The sequence below is a fragment of the Colletes latitarsis genome, chromosome 14, assembly GCF_051014445.1.
Source record: "Colletes latitarsis isolate SP2378_abdomen chromosome 14, iyColLati1, whole genome shotgun sequence".
Taxonomy (NCBI): Eukaryota; Metazoa; Arthropoda; class Insecta; order Hymenoptera; family Colletidae; genus Colletes; species Colletes latitarsis.
The window spans coordinates 29,629,070-29,647,818 of NC_135147.1; the positions used below are offsets into that span (position 1 = coordinate 29,629,070).

At 46.0% G+C, this 18,749-nt stretch overlaps 1 protein-coding gene across 8 annotated transcripts in view; it reads right to left on the reverse strand.

Moving 5' to 3' along the window:
- Atpalpha (sodium/potassium-transporting ATPase subunit alpha) overlaps positions 1 to 18,749 on the reverse strand; it is an 80,422-nt gene that overhangs the window by 12,186 nt on the left and 49,487 nt on the right. For 5 of the 8 annotated variants that reach the window (XM_076781163.1, XM_076781162.1, XM_076781161.1 and 2 more), the window contains exons 2-4: positions 3,514 to 3,594; positions 2,229 to 2,354; positions 410 to 2,135 (exon numbers count right to left, since the gene is read on the reverse strand). In XM_076781163.1, the coding sequence (XP_076637278.1) occupies positions 410 to 2,135; positions 2,229 to 2,354; positions 3,514 to 3,594 (1,933 nt within the window). The remainder of the gene's footprint in view (positions 1 to 409; positions 2,136 to 2,228; positions 2,355 to 3,513; positions 3,595 to 18,749) is intronic. The other 3 variants (XM_076781165.1, XM_076781166.1, XM_076781167.1) reach the window with 1 other exon arrangement.

Here is an 18,749-nt window from a genome sequence, read left to right on the forward strand (position 1 = left end):
GGTAAAAAAAAATATTGAAGCGTAATAAAGAATGATTAAAAAGTATAACGCTCGAATATTCATCGTTCGATAATTATGTTCCGTAAGAAGATGTCCGAGGAAATTTACAAAGGGTTTCGGCAGCCTTCTGTAATATCATTCGTCCCAGAAGACTTTGTTAATAAGTAATAAGCCACTCAAAGCGTTTAATTATTTTTTAAAATCTTGGTATGGCTACTGGTAAGCTACCAAAGGGAAATACCAGACCAAAGCCCTCAAATTGTCCACGAAAACGATACACTTTGTCGTATTTACAATTTGTCACAGAGCTCTCTGGCTTTTCTTTGGCATCTAATCTTGAAAACTAATTTTTGTAGCCCCTTAGGGTAAAATTCACGTTACAAAGATATGGAGAAGAATAGATACTGACCTTCAGAGATGATACCGACGGATTTGGCAATGGCTTTGGCAGTGATCGGATGGTCACCGGTTACCATGATGACCTTGATACCGGCGGAACGACATTTGGCGACCGCGTCGGGCACCGCAGCCCTGGGCGGGTCGATCATAGACATCAGGCCCACGAAACGGAGTCCTTCGACCGGGAAGTTGGGATCGTCGCTGTTGAACTTGAAGCCGATGGGGAACTTGTCGGACGGGAGCGTGAAGTCGCAGAAACCGAGGACACGTTCGCCGAGGCCTCCCAATTCGAGATACGCGTTGTTGAACGCCTCCTTCATCTCCTCGTCGAGCACCTTCTCTTTGCCACCGATAAAGATGGTCGAGCAACGGTCCAGGATCCTCTCCGGTGCTCCCTTCATCACTAACAAGTGCCTGGGATCGTCAGGGTTGTCCGACTCGTGGATAGACACCTGATACTTGTTGGTAGAGTTGAAGGGTATCTCGCAGACCTTCTTGTTGCGTTTCCTGATGCCCATCACGTCGCCCAGAGCCAGTTCCATGCATTTCAACAGAGCAGCCTCCGATGCGTCGCCGTTCACTTCCTTCTTCAGAAGAGGAATGTGCTCCTGGCCAGGTTTGAACTCGGCGCGGTTGCAGAGGGTCGCGATCTTGGCCAACGCTTTGAATCCTGGACTCGTGCGGTCGTATTGCAACCCGGACTGATCCTCCGTGGTGTCAGCCTCGATGATCTGATTGTCGAACCACATGTGAGCGACCGTCATACGGTTCTGCGTGAGCGTGCCAGTCTTGTCCGAGCAGATAGTGGACGTGGAACCCAGCGTCTCTACGGCCTCCAGATTCTTCACCAGACAGTTCTTGGACGCCATTCGCTTGGCGGTCAGGGTCAAGCAGACGGTTACGGTGGCCAGCAAACCTTCGGGTACGTTCGCCACGATGATACCGATGAGGAAGATTACAGCGTCCAACCAATGATAACCGAGGATGAAGGCGATCACGAAGAAGGTGACGCCGAGGAACACGGCCACGCCAGTGATCAAGTGGATGAAATGATGGATCTCTTTGGCGATCGGTGTCTCGCCGGTGTCGAGACCGGAAGCCAGACCGGCGATCCTTCCCATCACAGTCTGATCACCGCAACAGATCACCACTCCTTTCGCTGTGCCTTCGACGGCGTTTGTCGAGAAGAACGCGAGATTCTTCGTTTCCAAGGGGTTCTCGTGCGTGAACTCCGGAGACCTAGACTGTGGCTCCGATTCACCGGTCAACGAGCTGTTGTCCACCTTGAATCCTCGCGACTCGATGATACGGATGTCGGCCGGTATACGATCGCCGAACTTCACCTCGACCACGTCTCCCAGCACCAGGTCCTCCGCCGTCAACGTAACTTTCTCGCCCTCTCTGATCACCGTCGCGAACTGTGGCACCATGTTCTTGAACGATTCCATGATCTTGCTCGACTTGCTCTCCTGATAGTACGAGAATATGCCCGTCACTATCACCACCGCCGCCAACACGATGCCCAGGTAGAGATTGTCGTCGTTCGGGTCCTCGCTGGTGGACGCCTGGATCGAGTACGCGATGAAGCAAAGGATCGCGCCGATCCACAGCAACAGGGCGAAACCACCGAACAGATTCTTGCAGAATTTTACCCATTCTGGCGTCTGTTTTGGCGGCGTCAACGCGTTCGGGCCGTCCCTCTCGAGGTTCTCCTTTGCCTTCGCGTGACTGAGGCCCTGCAACAGACACACACCATTCTCAACTTGATTCCTATTTCCACGATTCTACTTAAGGGTTAAAAGGATACGGAGGAGCTTGCTTTCACTTACGTTTTCGGGGTGCGTCTGAAATCTTTGATACAGTTCCTCGGGTGTGATTTTGTGGAAGTCAATGTCCAACTCCTGCTTCAAGTCGTCTAGATTGTCCGTCCTCCGCTTTGGGTTCTTCCGCCGCGACTGCGTGGACAGAAAAGAACAGACCGGGTTAACGATACTAACTCGGCTATAGGATCACCCGTGCAAGAATTATGTTACCTCGAGACACAAATAGCTTACTTTACAGGATCATTGTATTTTATCAAGGGGGTTATTGTTAATCTTTGGATGAAAATGTGCCCAACTCGTGGGGGATCAAGGATGAGGGTAAGGTTCGAGGTTTAGTCCTTCCCTTCTACTTAATATTAATAGTACACATACTACGAAACTACGGAAGCAGTTACTATAGGAAGTTGATCGGAAAAGTTCAAGTTTACACATTATTACAACACAAATTACTCCCCTCGATGATACGGTTACGAGAATTATTTGCAAGAATGATACCCCAATGAACGATGAAACGAATCGAAAATCCATTGATGTTAATTGGGAGATTTAATTACAATATTTGCAGATCGTCCGACGATCGTCGTTAATTAAAGCGTCGTCCGTTTTGGCGGTAATGGCGGGTTTGTATGTTTACGTGGGAATTACCAGCAATCCTGTTGTTAAACGTACGTTTAGAACATAATCCTGTTAAACCCTTCTCCAAGGATCGGTTAATTATCCTGTATTAACGTGTCAGCGCAACAGACAAAGAGTCAAATACCATTTTTTCGACGATTACGTGACGCAGATCGAAACATTTAGTGACCCATGTTAGCGTGAGTTTTGAAAAATACTGTGCCGTGCGAGTACCAATCAGTCGACAGGATAGATTTCGTCGAGGAGAGAGAAGCTGACAGAGTGAAACAGAAAATAGAACAGTAGGATAGATATATTATTATTAAAAAACAATTCTGTTGCAAATAGGGAAACGCGAACGAGCATCGTTAGCGGAATCTCGAAGAACGTTTACAGAGAATATTTAGAAGAGGCACTCGAGACTGCAGAGAATTGTTAGGAAAGAGCACGTAAGAAAGGTTATTAGTCGAGAGCAACGAAAGAACCAACCGGAAGACGAAAGATTCCGTGAAAACGAGCACCGCAGCAAAAAGTTTCAAAAGGCGAGTGAAGAATGTTTTTTTATTTGCAGAAACTAGGAGAGGACGGTCCATCACCGACGAAGCAAGCCCCGAGAAAAAAAATTGCGAGCGTAAATGGAGTCACCGCGGGGGCCGGAAGTCCTCCGTGCGTATACCTTGAACATCCCGTCGGCCGTTTTGTTGTCGTCGCGAATTTTGGGTAACGTGGCGACCCTGTACGAGTCTGAGCGGCCATGCTGTAAAAAATGTATGATAAAAAAAACATGAGACATGTGAGAGAAAAAAAAATACAAAATAAATCGATGCGATACAATGGTTAAAAACAAAATAAAAAATTAAAAAAACGCATGTTTGTTCGACGGGTTCGATGATGCGGTGTGTGGATCGACGATGGTCGTTGTACCTAAAAAGTATTAAGATTTTCCCAAAAATTGTACCACGAAGATGGCTATATTGGGAAAAACGATATTTCCCCCGGAATTGCCGAGTCAGAACGATACACGGTGTGTCCAATTTTCTCAATCCAGCGACAAGATCGTCGCACACGAACGCAGAAACGCACTCGACCGACCTTCTCGAAACACGTGGGCAGCGTAAATCGAACACGTGAGACCGCGGTGCAGCCAGAGAAGCCTAATTTTCAAGTGCGACCTCGCCAGCCCGAGCTCTACTCGCTCGCGTTCGGATAACGACCGTTTCCGGTGCCGTTTCAATGGAGGCGTATCGCTGAAATCGTTCGACGGTATCCCGTGATCGAGAGTATCCTTCAAACGAGTCCCACGGATCACAGGTGGATCGAGTTTCCGACGTTAATCGGGGGACACGTTGGACAAAACGATCAAACACCTTTCGATTTTTCATGGTTTTCTAAAAGCTCGTGTACAGGAACTCGTAAAAATAAAATTCAATTGCTTCGTCACAACGTTTTCCAACTTATTTTTCATATTCTTAGGGACAGGATTTTCGGAACTTCGAATTTTGCATTCCCCCCCTTTGAGCCCCATTAAACACACCACTGGTGTTCTAGAAAATATCGTGTATTTCAAGACCTGAAAACGACAAGCGCGTGTAATTTTCAAAATTTTCTGAACGAGTCTTGAAATATATGTATGTATATCAAAGCAAATATTAACGCACTGTTTGGTCAGAAATCGGCCATTTTGTACGCGATAATCTGGTCTAAAAGTAATTAATTAAAAGTTATTTAGGCCAGAATAGTTGAATAGAAGAGCTTGCAAAAGAGCGAATTATTTACTAGGAGGGGTTGGTTCTCAGTTCTAAACCTTGGATAATCGATGGCAAGTCGTGAATTCGCTAGGTGTCGCAACCCTCGAGTTTCGAGAAAAAAGACTTACGCGACTACCCACGGAAACATATTTATATTCTTTATACATATACATATATTAATATTTTTATCAAATTATATAACCCCGTAATTGATATGAAACCGAGGAACGGCGATTATAGGACGCGTATCGATTTCCTCGCCTCTCTGCACGTCTGCGGTGCGATATACGATAATTGTCGTTCGTCGCGGGAGAAGATTTTGCCCAGCTGCAGTGCAGTAAATTGCCTCATCGGGCTCGGGAAGGGTGATTCAAATCTTGAACGTGTCGCGGAAATAAGTGAAATCGATTGGCGCGTGGGTCCACTATAGTTCTTGACGTACAAAGATCAAGATTGCCCTCCGAAACATAACGTAGAAATCATAGAAAAAACAGAAGACAGAGCATGGGGTTTCGAACTTGCGGATCTTCAAATTACTGACCAGGCGTCCTAACTTTCTTGGTGCTAATAATTCCTTTTATCACACGGGTACGGAGACATAGAATTTTGAGCAAACTTTCTCGCTTCTCGAATCCAATGTTTGTTTTGCCCCGTAAGAATGGGAGCAGCGGGATTCGATGCAATCAGAGACGCAGGAAACACTACTGATGGCTCGACGGTTTCACGCTCGCAAAACCGTCGAGACCAGCGGAAATTCGCACGACAGCCTCCGATGGCCCCGAAAAAAGGTTCGAATCGAACGCGAGCGGACGTAGGGCCACGCACACTCGGCCGCGAGCGCGACAGAGACGGAGAAACCTCGGTCTCTATTGATCCAAATGATACAGACACAAAGGTACGCGGCGCGCGGGCTGTTCGTCAACGATTTTAACGAGCGGTGTGTGTCGACGGCAGTTCTCGTTCCGTCGAAATAAATTGCTTCAGATAGCCGCCTGTCATGCCCTCGGGACGCGCCGCATAACCGACATTTTAATGGGTAGCTTGCAGGGATTTTAGTTTCGCATGTTGCGTGTCCGGGGTCGTCTTCCGTCAACGAAACTATTTGTTTGCTTTCCAATCACCCTATCGTGCTAATTACATATGCAAATTCCAATTAATTATGTATCTAATAATAATAATATGGGTGTATCTTCTATGGAAATTTGTATACAATTAAGGAACTCGAATTTGGCTGGCACGAAGAAACGAAAAACGAGCGTGAGCTTGATAATAAGCGTATTTAGATATTACAACGATGCAGAAATCGAAGAAAAAACGGAACACGGACGAGATGGGGTTTCGAACCCACGATCTTCGGATTACTAGTCAGTCGTCCCACCCGTTCAGCCAACACCTCCGTACCATTTTTGGGATTCGAATACTAAATACTGAAACTCTTGTACTCCCTATTCTCTACTCAATGTTCATTTACACTCGATGAAACGACTAAGCGTCCTACGATTCCTCGGAGGGCAATTTTCAGTTCCCCTCGCGTTGGTTCGGTATTTGGCCGGTGGTCGAGAGTCCCGTCGCGGTCGTTTCTTCTTAGAGCGAAGAGGTGTCCATAAACGCTTTGCTCCCTCCCCGTTTCATTGATTCGACGGTAACATTCCTCGCTTACAATTCCACTAGGTGCGCGTGCATGCGCCGCCGAGAGGTGCGTACGTAACGAAATTGCATAATCGTGCTTCCTCAATGACGAGAGCACCGTGTGACGATCAACGAGAGATAATAATGTCGCGGAATTGTCGCGTTTACGCGCTCGCGCGCTCGCGCGTTCGCTCACTATCGCGAGAAACGTGCCTTAACGGAATTACATGCATTCTTTTTACGACCGCTCGATCGCTCGACTAACGCTCCGCTTGACATTTTTATCTAATCGTGAACGCATTCCGGCGAGCATGTTCGCGCCAACGTACGAGCTGACTACCGACTTAATTGAGCCACATCTACGTAGGAATATTGAATTACCACGAATTATTCAGCGAGTTAAACGAGCCAGGGTTAAGACTGCGAACGCGGATCGCAAAACTGGCAAATTTATTAAAAAATTCTGGTCAAAAATAAAGATAACTTGTTTCGAGGTTTTCGTGATCGCTAATCACGAGTGTAGAGATAGATCAAAGTTGGGGGGATGGAAATCACAATTCCTTAAGTATCACGGAAACCAACCAAGTTGGAACAAAATTTTCAACGTAAGAAACGTATGATTTTTTTATGGGCAACAAGATGGTGTCATAGGTGGCGCCACTATTTCGTAGGATAGAAAATCTAGTGGGAAACCAGTGGAATCGCGTTCGAACGAGAACAAACAAACTCGAACCGGAGGATTAGGTCGCACAAACGCAGAATCGTGTCCTCGACGACGTCTCGATCGATGAAGCTGAGGTCTGGAGGCTGACGGGGAGGGGGCTCGGGGGTTGTGTACGTGTGATTCGAATACGAGCAATCCTCGAAAATCCTGATCGATAGCCAAGGCTGTCGACGGGCGCGGGCTAATCCAATATAAACCGCGATAAAGTCCGCAGGATGAATACGATCGACCTTATGCAAATTTCCACGGCACGACAGCCACGGGGAACGGTTCGTGAGTGTGCGCCGGACGCGGGGCACAGTCGCATAGGTTAGCTGTGCGCGCGCGTACGGACTCGCGCCAGGACCGGAAGTGGTTGTCGGGCAGGAAAGCGTCGCGATAAGGCCGCGTCTCGAACGAATCGACCCACTGTTCATTTAGCAGATCAAAGCTGGTCTCCGAAGAGTTCGAGCGAACGTTAAGCTACGTGCACAATTGCATCCCTGAACCATCCACCGCTCGAAAGATGGGAGGGAGAGAGAGGGTTCTCTGGCAATAAGCACCACTTTCGAGTAAACAAAAATCAGTCGTTGCATTGATTTTTTTAACAAGTAAATCAGAATTGCACCCCATGACCTCCTGAAATAGGGGAATACTCTGACGTAATGAGACACTCCGGGGCAATTTATTTCTTGCTACGTAGCAAGATTCAAACTCGAGACTGCGGATTCGTGAGTTGTCAGGGTCTTCGAAGATTCATGACTAGGTTGTGAATTATTTATGCTCCTCGTAAAAGACGATGTAGGTTGAAGATCGTATTAACAACGCCAAGGACGGATAGAATCGTTCCGGTAGATAAGACTCAATTTCCCTGCACGTTTGAGCATTAGTATTCGCTTTTCAAATTGTTTAGGTTAAGAATATTGTATAGTAACCTCTGTATTGCGTGTAAATGTAATACGCGATATAATACAAAAGTAAATTACTTGGAATTTATTATATATACGCGAGAGACTGATCAATGGGGATGCATTCCCCTCTGTTGCAACGGCGGAGAAACTAAAAAATAAACTAGAATCGAGTTTCCCCGCAAATAGGTTCGAGATTGAATTACAAGAAAGGCATGACAGCCGCCGCGTTTCAGTTATTCCGATACAGAAATTAGTTTCCACTCTCCATTGTTTCCGTCGAGGCGCGAAACGGGGTGAAACTCGCCCTTTTGTATCGAGTGGGGAAGGGGGGTGGGAGGGCGGCGAGAAACCTGATTCTTGAGCGCCCCGCGTACGCAGCCAAGAATTTCGTCGCGGCGGACGCGACAAACCGAGTTTAATCGAGTTGCATAACTACCCCCACCGTGTTCATCGACAACCCTTGCACGCCAAAGGGGCGGGAGAACGACCCCGGAAGGGATGCGACGGGCTAATTCGAAATTCTAACGAAGTCAGCCGCGCTTAACCCAATTCGATCCTCGTCGAGCACTGGATTTCGTTTTGTCGAAAGGGTGGAGTTTCTCAGAGGGTTGGGAGGGGGTATAGCGATTGTGATCGATGAATGCTACGTATCATTGTTGCGAACTCGAAGGAAACAGCGGCAGGGAATTGGCAACGCGCGTCCAAGCGATATAATCGATCCTCGTAAGATCTATGACTACACGAAGAATTACTTTATTTAAACAACGGTACCACAATCCTTGCTATACGATTGGGGATTGGGAAGAAAAGCTCTGGGGAAAAAATGGCGACTCGAATACTGGGTCAGACGTCTCATAATGGCCAGACATTGTAATGCCTGCGACTATAGAAAAGTTTCTTGACATTATCCATACTTTACTCGCTACCTACCGCACCACTATTAAGAGATTTTTTTCAAAGAAACGGCTATGGGAGACTCTAATTGGCACGAAGAAAGGTTTCTTTTCGACTGTTATCGATAGAGTCTAATAAAACTTCTCCAGGAACGTGACCCTTAGATTTCAAAAGTCTACATTCTTATTACAAACATGTCAGTCCCGGGCATGGAAGATAGCGTAAGAACGGAGCCACCCAGACCGTGAAATAGGATGGTCCTGGCCGAGGGGAGACGGTAGTCGAGCGAAAGAGTTGAAGGGGAATATAGCCTATAAAGATCGACAGCAAATGCTCCCCATCATCCGTCCAGATTCCCAAAGGGTCGTATGATAGATCTGGGGGAGTCGTATCGAACTGGCAGAGCAGTAGGAATTTAAGGGAAAATTCCTTCGAGCTATCTGTAATCTGGTGAATCTTCGATATTCCTTTATGATTGGAATAACGATGAAACAGCTACTTTAACGTGTCATCGTGAAATCTTTGCATCCTAGCAAACACTTGCTCAAAGTGTCAAAAAAAGCTTCTTAATATTAACTAGGACCTGGCTTCGACCTTTGATCCGTACTATGAGAGAGCTAGTCCAATACCCCTGGTGGTACTACGTCATGTTCATTATCTTCAGACCAAGCAGATGAACACTATCCAGGTTCCCAAAGGGTTTCATCCTCCTGTAGGACTCGTCGTAGACTTTGCTAGATTTCTAATTTGAATAATGATGGAATGGCTAGCTATCCCGAGCCCAAAGTCTCCTTTGGAGAACGAGACCAAGGAACAGAACAGCTAGCTTTGATGTTCTGGGGTGCTGTGGCGTTGAACGCTCGCTGTCCAGATTCCCAAAGGCTTCTGACCATGTTAAGAACATTAGTTATTCCAGTCCCAAAAGCTCTAGTAGCCATGCATTAGGGATGAAACACGTGATCATCGAATTAGGCGGATTATAGGGTTCCCAGTCTAGGGACCCAAGTCTGAACCGATACTGTCCAGGTTGTCGTGGACGTGGTCGCGTGTTCTACTCGCATATCCTCTATCCGTCGCGCGAACTTTCAGGCCGATGATTTAGATCAGCCCGGGGCCACGTCTGCAGCCCGCGGCGCGCCTATCGATGGTACCGTACCACTCTGATCCAGAAACTGTCCCACCCTACCCGTCGACCTAACCATACCGCCCTTCCGTCCCAGCGCGTTCCGCTTTACGTTTCTCCCTTTTTCAGTCTACGTCGCGGGTCGATGAGGACGGAGCCGTCGCCGTGGAGGCGCATGCGACCTAACCGCCCCCATCACGGATCAATACCCAACCAGGCCACCTACTCTCTGCTCTCGCGGCCGCTCGAACCACCGAGCAGAACCGTTAACGCGTGTGTGGGATACACGCGCGAGCGAGCACGCGGGGGAAACATCGACGGACACCGAGGCGCCAACGGGGGTGCAACGGATCTCTCGATCCTTGGAACTTTTTCCGTCTACGAACGATCCAAGCCCAACGCGACTTATTCTCGTACCGAATTGTTCCGATGGAACATTTTTTTGGATGATCCAGCACTCTGGAGCCTCTGATTATTAACACGTTCGCTGTCCATGGCCCGTATATGGGCCATATCGCCGTGCTATTGGATACGCCGCTGAGAAACCGGACAGTGAACGTGTTAACTCGAAATTCTAGGTAATCCTTCACCCGCGGGGGTGTGTCTATTCTCGAGCCGCACGTCCAAGGGACAACGGTCTCGAGTTCTCATTCCCGGAGTAATTTTCTATAAGTTCTGTCCGCAATAGCATCGGACGAATCGATACCACGCGCGCCAAGTCCTCAAAGGGGCAATTTCCTAGCTGGAAAGGAAGCCAGAACCGTAAACGGAATTTTCTCCTATTCTTTCCGCGAAACATTCGCGTGCACCATATCGTAACGATCCAAAGGGGCCCTAAGACCGATGTCTCGTGACATCAGCATTTTCAACCCCCTTGGAAGACCTCCTATCGAAAGGACTCTTTTCTTATTTCGATAATAGGTTTCTTTATCGCGACCGTCTGCACCGCAGACGCCCATGGTCCAATACGTTCCAATCAACGTGACCCAACTCCGAGGGAACTATTCACCGAGAGAAACGAGAACGCTAACCGGAAACTCGTACGTTGCTATTTCCGGAACCAGAGTTGTCCGAAACTTTAGATCCCGTCGTAGGACACGTGGTCTTTGTATCGACAGGTCCAAATCTCCGAAATGTGTTCGCCGTCGAAAAGAAATATTTCATTCTCTCGACGATCTTATCGTGGCTCTGGATATCGTAAACTTTAGCAATCGATGGGAGGTAAGCGAAGAAACAAAATGGTAGCTTCGAACATCGATAAGAAAATTCACTCGATATATTAATTTCAAGAATATTCCTTCGCTAATTCAGAATTGCTTCTGACATTAACTAATATAGATCTCTCAATTTAAAGTTTCATTTTATCGTTTGCACACGTTTCAAGTGGTTTGCGGAGGCCATGGTTGACGCGTCCAAAGAAGTTTGTCGACTCAAACCGAGCGTTTAAAGTCTTGGCGTATTGTTCTTTTCCAGATGCATCGTTTGCACCCCCTTTCGAAGGATCGCGAGTAAACGAGCCGTTTAATCCATGGGGGATGGGGGATCCCGTAGTTTTGAAACGTCTTAGCCAACGTTTCGAAGTAAAAGCGAGGCAATATTTACGCCCGTTTATGGAACGCGCTCAGGTGTATTCCCATTTGTTTCGCGCGGAACGCTTAGCCGTGTATTCGTTCAAGTAAAACGACCCACTTAACGGGAGCATAATGCGAATTTAATTGGTTCCCCTCTGTCCTCGTTTGCGATAACACAGACGTCGTTGCGTCGCCGTTTCTCTTCTTTTTTCTTTTTCTCTCCCCCTCCTGTCTTTCTTTCGTTCCGTTTCCGGCTGCCAGCGACGCGGAGGAACGGGACTGTCCGCGTTACCGTCGGTCGTTTTAACGACTTTTCCTTTTCTGTGTCGACGAGAGGGTGGCTCGAAGCACACGGGCCCAACCGGGTCAGCGAGCACTCTCGTCCTCGTTCGACGTTCTTCGTCCGTACGCGCGTACCAATTTGTCGTGGACAGATAATGGGGACGTGCTTCGATGTCTTGGACACGCTTCAAACTACCCAGAAATCTCTCGAAACATGTTTCAACCTGTTTCAAGTGGTTTCTTCCTTTACATTTCCATGTGTTTACACGTTTCATCCTATCTGCAGTGGTTTGTTCCCGAAAAACAATCTCCCAGGCTGTTCACCAGCAAGATTTAGGAGGTGCTTCGCGATTCAGAGCTGGTTTACTTTTCGTCGTGCCATTCGGTTCGGAACGGTTGCGTACATCCTTTGGGAAATTCGGCGGAACGTTTGCTACGGTGTTTTATGGCACCAGAAACAAATTGAAACGTCAGCGGAACCGTAAGTTATCGAAGATAGTTGTATTTTCCGTTCGCCCTGTGTGAAACTGTCTTATAGAAAGTAATATGTTCTAAAATTCTAGAGTCGAGACATCCCCCACCCCCCCATTCTTTGGTTACAGGCGACGTCTTTAGAAGTCGACGCCACAGAAATGAGTTTCCCAGAGAAGAACGGAATCTTCTGGCGAATTTATGCCCCGACATTTCCCCCTCCCCCCCTCGCGAGTTATCGCGGGTCTCCCCCAACATCCTGGCGCGTCCGAATCCGGAATATTAGATTCCAGAAGTTCCGATGAACTTTCCCCATGAATCTCTCGAGAGCAGACCAAAGAAAAGGAACTATGGAGCCCGTGGAAAATGGAGAAAACTCGTCTCGCGACGTGACCAAAATGAAAGACGTTAGAGAAGAACTATGTCCGAATTTTCCGAGATTCAATCTGTTCCTGTCGAGGATCGAGAAATTGGCGGGAAGACGCGGAGAACAGTTTATCCGATGAACCGTTTGAGGGACGATCCCGTGGACTGAACCGCGATATGCATATTTGATGTAACGTGAAATAAGGGGCGGCTAAAAATAGGAGACTTAGCGAGACTTCGCGCTTTGCTGGGAACTAGCATTCATCGCGCGTATAAAGCAAAAGCAGCCCGGCCATCTGTTGGCCGTGCCTTCCTCCATTAAATATGCAAAAGCGAATTCTGGGTCTGTTGGCCGCTAAAAGCATGGACAGAAGTAACTGAAACACCGAGGTGGACGCGGATCCGCTGGCTGCTTCAATGTTTTTACACTACGAGCTTCGCGACGGGTTGTTAACCCTCTCATCGCCATTGTAGTCGCGTGGCGGCATATTTAAATTCTCTAGCAATTGTTTTTATCGTATAAGTTTTCGTGCAACTTTCGTGCGACTTGTCGTCACAGTTTTGAAAATGTTCAGCATGTTCAAACGATCAAATTATCTTTAAGGGAGTTGATATTAATATTAAACAGCATTGGACCTCGTGAGTATCGTTTGACGAATAACAAAATATAGTTTCTCTCTCTAATTTAGAAAATTAACCACGGTCCTTGGAGAAATCAGACCCAATCAGCCGCGCTGGAAGGATCATCGCTTTTGTAACTGATACCCAAGCCCCATCTTCGATTTCCGATCCCCTGACGTTAAATTAATTCGAGAAGTAAAATTGAAAAGTTGTTCAACTCTCCGAAGACTATCGATGGTACCGTAAAAGTCGCGTGTCGTTAATTAAACTCGCGTTTAGCGTCGAATAACGAGCCTGAATGGAAACTCGATGAACGATGCTCTCCACGGGGACGTTCGAAAGCCACGGAAACGTTTTCGCGTCGAAAGTGAAACACAATTAAGGTAATTAATACACGGAACGAAGCTTCATCGACGATCTCGAATAGACATACACCCCCTCCCCCAAAAACCTACGCATTTTTGACACAAAAATTCAGGAAGGTGGACAAATTTTTCGGCGAAAAAAACAATTTTCAAATCGTTCTAAAAAAATTATTTTTAGTTGCAGGGGTCAATTGCAAGCATTTTTGGTCAACAGACATACCCCCGAAATCCTACGCACTTTCGAGAAAAAAATTCCTTACCGAAAATGCAATATGTGGCCAGGAATGTTTCTGTAACTTCATTTTCTGTCTCACTATCTCTTGTGTTCATTCGTGTTATCTATTGGTAATATTCCGAGTGTCACGAAAATGGTAATGGGACTCTAGAATCCCATAAAAATGGGCCGAAATAATACATTGGATGTGAAAACTACTCGTATACGTCGTCTGTGCTTTAACCACGAACATTCTGATGTGCCTCGATACTACGTTCCTTCATTCGATAAGTCTATTCGGGGTTTGAGGTTAGAATCTCCACGGAAGCGTGCAGCGACGAACGTATCGCAGCTGCGTGCGCCTAAAAAAAGAAAGTGAGAAGAGAGAGTGAAACGCATCAGCTGGTCAGAGCAAAGAGACTGGCCTTGCACGCACCCTCACGCGTTACTCACACACGTAGAGAAGGAGATCCGTGACGTCACACGTGCGTGGCACAGGGCGTTTTACGAATTGGATCAAGAGGGAGAGACTGGTCGTTTAACTTGAGCGCGTTCCGTGTTCCCACTAGCTAGCATACCGGGCCAGAGGGTCTTTTTTTTTATATCTCCTTTGAGCGCAAACGCCGCCATGGCGCATCGATCGGGGAACCCCCGGAAATTGAAATCTGATAGCGTTTCTGCCAGCGATGCGAATGCTCGATCAATTGGAAGAGATAAAATGACTCGGTTACGTACTCGTGATCGCGTCAAATTTTTACGAGCGCTACATATTTCGTTAAGCGACTCGAAGATCATCGATTACGTCAACCATTTTGCAACCCCGCGTGCATAATGGTCCAACCCGTCATTGCAGCGCCAATTTTTGTTGTTACAGGTCGAATCTTTTTCTTATTATAGGTAAATAAGTAGCGACACGATAGAAAATAATTAGTTCAAGAGATATTTCAGATAATCGTCTTTCGAAGAAGAAAAACAATCTGAAGATTAAAACAATCGTAAAAAGTTTACGATTGCATAATCATCGAACAGGATTTTCTCATAAAACGAACTACACTATAATTGCACGAATGATTAGATAGGAACTTGAGCAATATCATTATTATTAATTGGTGACCACGGAAACACGTTCCAATCATTACGTTTTTACAAAAGTTTCCTGCAAAAGAATCAATCATCGCGATATCCTGGTCACCTTTTTTTTCGATCTTGAAATACGAATCTCCGGGATATATCAAACTATCTTATATTTGGCATACCAACCATATTATCATAATCTACATTCGGTGCTTTGATAACGTACTATCGCGTTTCACGTGGATAGCGTTTGACTCATTAATGTTGTATATATTTCCAGCCTAACTGATTCATTGATAATGCACTACTACGTCTTCCATGGCTTAGCTCAGATTCATTGATGACACACCAATCCATTCCCCGTGATTAGCGTTTGATTTATCGATGTCGCGTTCGTAAAAATCATTCATGCGAGCCGATCGTTAATTAGTCTCGTTGACAAATGACTCGAACCGCGACATAAATATTTTTACTTTGAATTTCTTATCGATACCACAGTTAAAGCGCGCGGTACAGCTTCGTTTCCTCCTACAAATTGCGTATCGAATGAAACCACAGTCGACAGAATTACGAGTTTATAGTAACAGATGGAACGAAGTCGCAGGACTAACGTCGTTTACCTTGAAGGAATTGGATCGCGTGTCTCGATACGGGTCTTCTCGCGTGCATGTGTTCATTCTACGGTCTTCAGTTCGGAACGATCGACGCGCGATCAAACGTTGCTCGCGTGAGCACGATATTTTGGATCCACGGTGATTCACGACTGGTATCGATTCTATTGAAAATCTGTATATAACGAAAAAGTTTCCAAATTTGATTTTCAGCAACTCCAGTTATATGCATTTTTGCTGTAGAAACGATAACAAGCGAAATACCGTAGACTTTGTCTCTCTCGTAACAAAAGTTCAGTGACGTCACGTTTCCAACTTTATCGAGATTGCTTTCACGCTTTTCCCGGCGATAACAGGTTAGCAAACGGTAAAAATTGAATTTTATTTGCATAGATAAACTCCCAGGCGTCAGCGTGCAGCATTCCTCGTCAAAAGTTCACAGTTTCTGTTGATGTACGTTCGATCGAACACGCGAGTCGAGCGCGGGTCGAGGTTCCGCGATTAAAATTGGATTTTCGTCTATTCTCAGCCGACCGTCCCTGAAAGTCTTCGAGACATTAAGTGTATTTATGTTCCACTCCGTGTGTGCCGTCCCACCAATCAGAGCTACCGTATCTAGCGTCTAGTCTTTCTCTGTTTTACCGATTGTCTCCGAACAAACGCACGAAATAGTGTGGCGATTAAACTGAAAGTTCCCACGCCGTTAAATTGGGAAAAATACGGGCACGTCTTTAATTTACGTAATAAGAGATACAGAAACGTGAAAATTTGCCGACGAAAGCACCTCGATGGCACTTCCGGCGAAAAGACACGTTCGTTGATAAAGCAACGCGGAAATCATAATTAGGTCAAAACTTCTCGAGATCAACATTTGTATTTCACCAGATTCAATTTCGCGACCGTCCTAACCGCAATCAGCGTGTCTCCCGCGCGGAATTCAATTACGCGGTGTACGATTGGTTTTCATTACGAAACCAGCTGTATCGATCTCGCGGAGTATTAATTATGCACACGTTCGCGGGCTCCGCGACGCATAAATTGTCGCGATCGCAGAGAACACGACCATAATCACTGATCACGGACCGAAAAGCGCGGGAAATGCGTTGCGAAATAACGAACCTCGCGCACCAACGAACTACAATACCGATTCTTTGAAGAAATTCCAGACGTAATTCCGAGAAAGTCGAATATTTCTATCCCTCTCGGCTGGAGGGAATCTCCCTTAGAGTCAGTGAAGCGCGAAAGACGACATTAAAAAAACGGTACGACGGTTGGTACAAGACGATACTTTCTTTCTCATTCGCTCTCACTGTCACGACACACTGTCGTCCTTCTCTTCGACTGCAGACTGCGACCGTTAGCAAAAAAAAACTACAGGCGATTCCGAGGCTCAACGATATCTCTGGGACTGTCGGTGTCGAATTTCGACGCAGCTGCACGAAAGATAAACACGTTATTTTACACTTTATACGAATCCAATAATCGACCGCACGAAAACGCGGTAAAGATTGTTCTCGAGTAATGGAATCAATGCATCATCTCTGTACCGCATCGGAACTTTCTGTTTCTAGAAATAGTCGAGGTGTTATCAGAGGAACGACTGGAAATAAAATGATTCGAGCAACGCGGAATTACATACGAATCAGTTTCACACCTTGGCATTCCTGCGTTCCTTCCGACTGATTCACACTTCGCAGAAAATACGCCCGCGCGAAGAAGAAACATTAGTTATCGTTAAAAATTACTTGGAACAGAGCTTTTGATTTGTTCTCGATTCGCAGCGTGCAATTAGATCGGTGCTAGATACAGTGCTTTAGCCTCGAATTAGCCAATTAAACCGATCGAACGAATTAATCCAATGAACCTTAACCTTGAAATTGTCGTGTGCAAGTGCAGAACGATTATGAACATAAACGAAGATACATTTGTTCGTGAACCCTTCCAGGAAAACATTCGATCTGTCTTTAGAGACGCGTAGGTAGCGTTTTCTCGTTAATCAAGTTCGATGACCCATTTACGTTACCCTAACCTATAATTCCCATAATATCTAGTCTCTCGAACGGGGTTTTTTGCTCGATTTAATTTCTATTTTAATACATATGTATATATACGTGGTGATACTTTCGTGAAAATATAATATGAAAAGTGCTGTACTGACAAAAATTACCGACTACCCCGCTGCTTTCAAATAACTTCGTGGTCTCGAGTTTCTCGTTCGAAAGCTACTGTTTACTTATTTATTCATTAGAAAAGTTTTGAGCCACCATTTTATTCATGTTACTTGTAACGTCACAGATTTATTTACCCGAAACTGAACTTAGGTTTAAGATAATAATTGTCATTCTGCTTTCAAGCGACACGGGGATCCAGATTTCGTGATTCGAAAGCAGGAACAGTCGACGAAGTTAGCTCGGAACATCTATGAATTCACGACACTGTTTAACTCGAGGGGAAGCCCTCGCATAATGCGGCAGTGCCGTAGCTAGTTCACGGTCTTCCCTTGGTTCCCTCGAGCGATGAAAAGGGGCGGCAGGCCGCGCAATTGCATAATAAATCGATGCACAAAAGGGCCCGCTCGCCGGATAAAGCGAAACGTTCGACGAATTAACGACTACCGTTCCTCGCGAAGTCATGTGTGCGTGTGTGTGTGTGTGCACGTATCGAGGCGATACAGAAGCTAGACGAATTAATGTACTCGACGTACGTGTACTTCGAAACAATCCAAACTTCGTTTAAACAGACTCCTGTACTTGGAATTGGAACTAAATCGAAGACGTAGATCTCTGTCGTTAGAATTCGCTCGATCACGTAATAACGACCTACCGGACAGAAACGAGAAATATTTTTAGCAACTCTCCAATTTACACCTGCAACACTTTGACCAACACAGACGATGCACACTCGTGTGAAACGATGAAACTCGTTTAATATTCATCGACACGTTTCATAAACTCGCCACCGTGACACAAACACAAACTACATAGTACTCGAAGAACGAAGGTCGCACGAAGACAACGTCCCTGATTCCTATTAGCGCCCGGTACCTTCGAACCTCCAATTAAGCAAGTTAAAATGTTCAAATGGAAACTTTTCACGTTCGGAAATTAGCCGCGTACCACCGTGCATTCGAATTTCCACTCGGATGCTCGAGTGTACACTTTAAACATTATCGATGAGCGAAGAGCTGTTTGTTTGATTTAGAGTCGTAAAAACAGTTCAACACACGTTGGTCATCGTGCGTGCGAATGAAAATCCCGTAAATGTTCTTTTTCTTTCTTTGGGTAGTCGACCGGATCGCACTGGTTTTTAGTAGTTCTGTGATTGTAGAA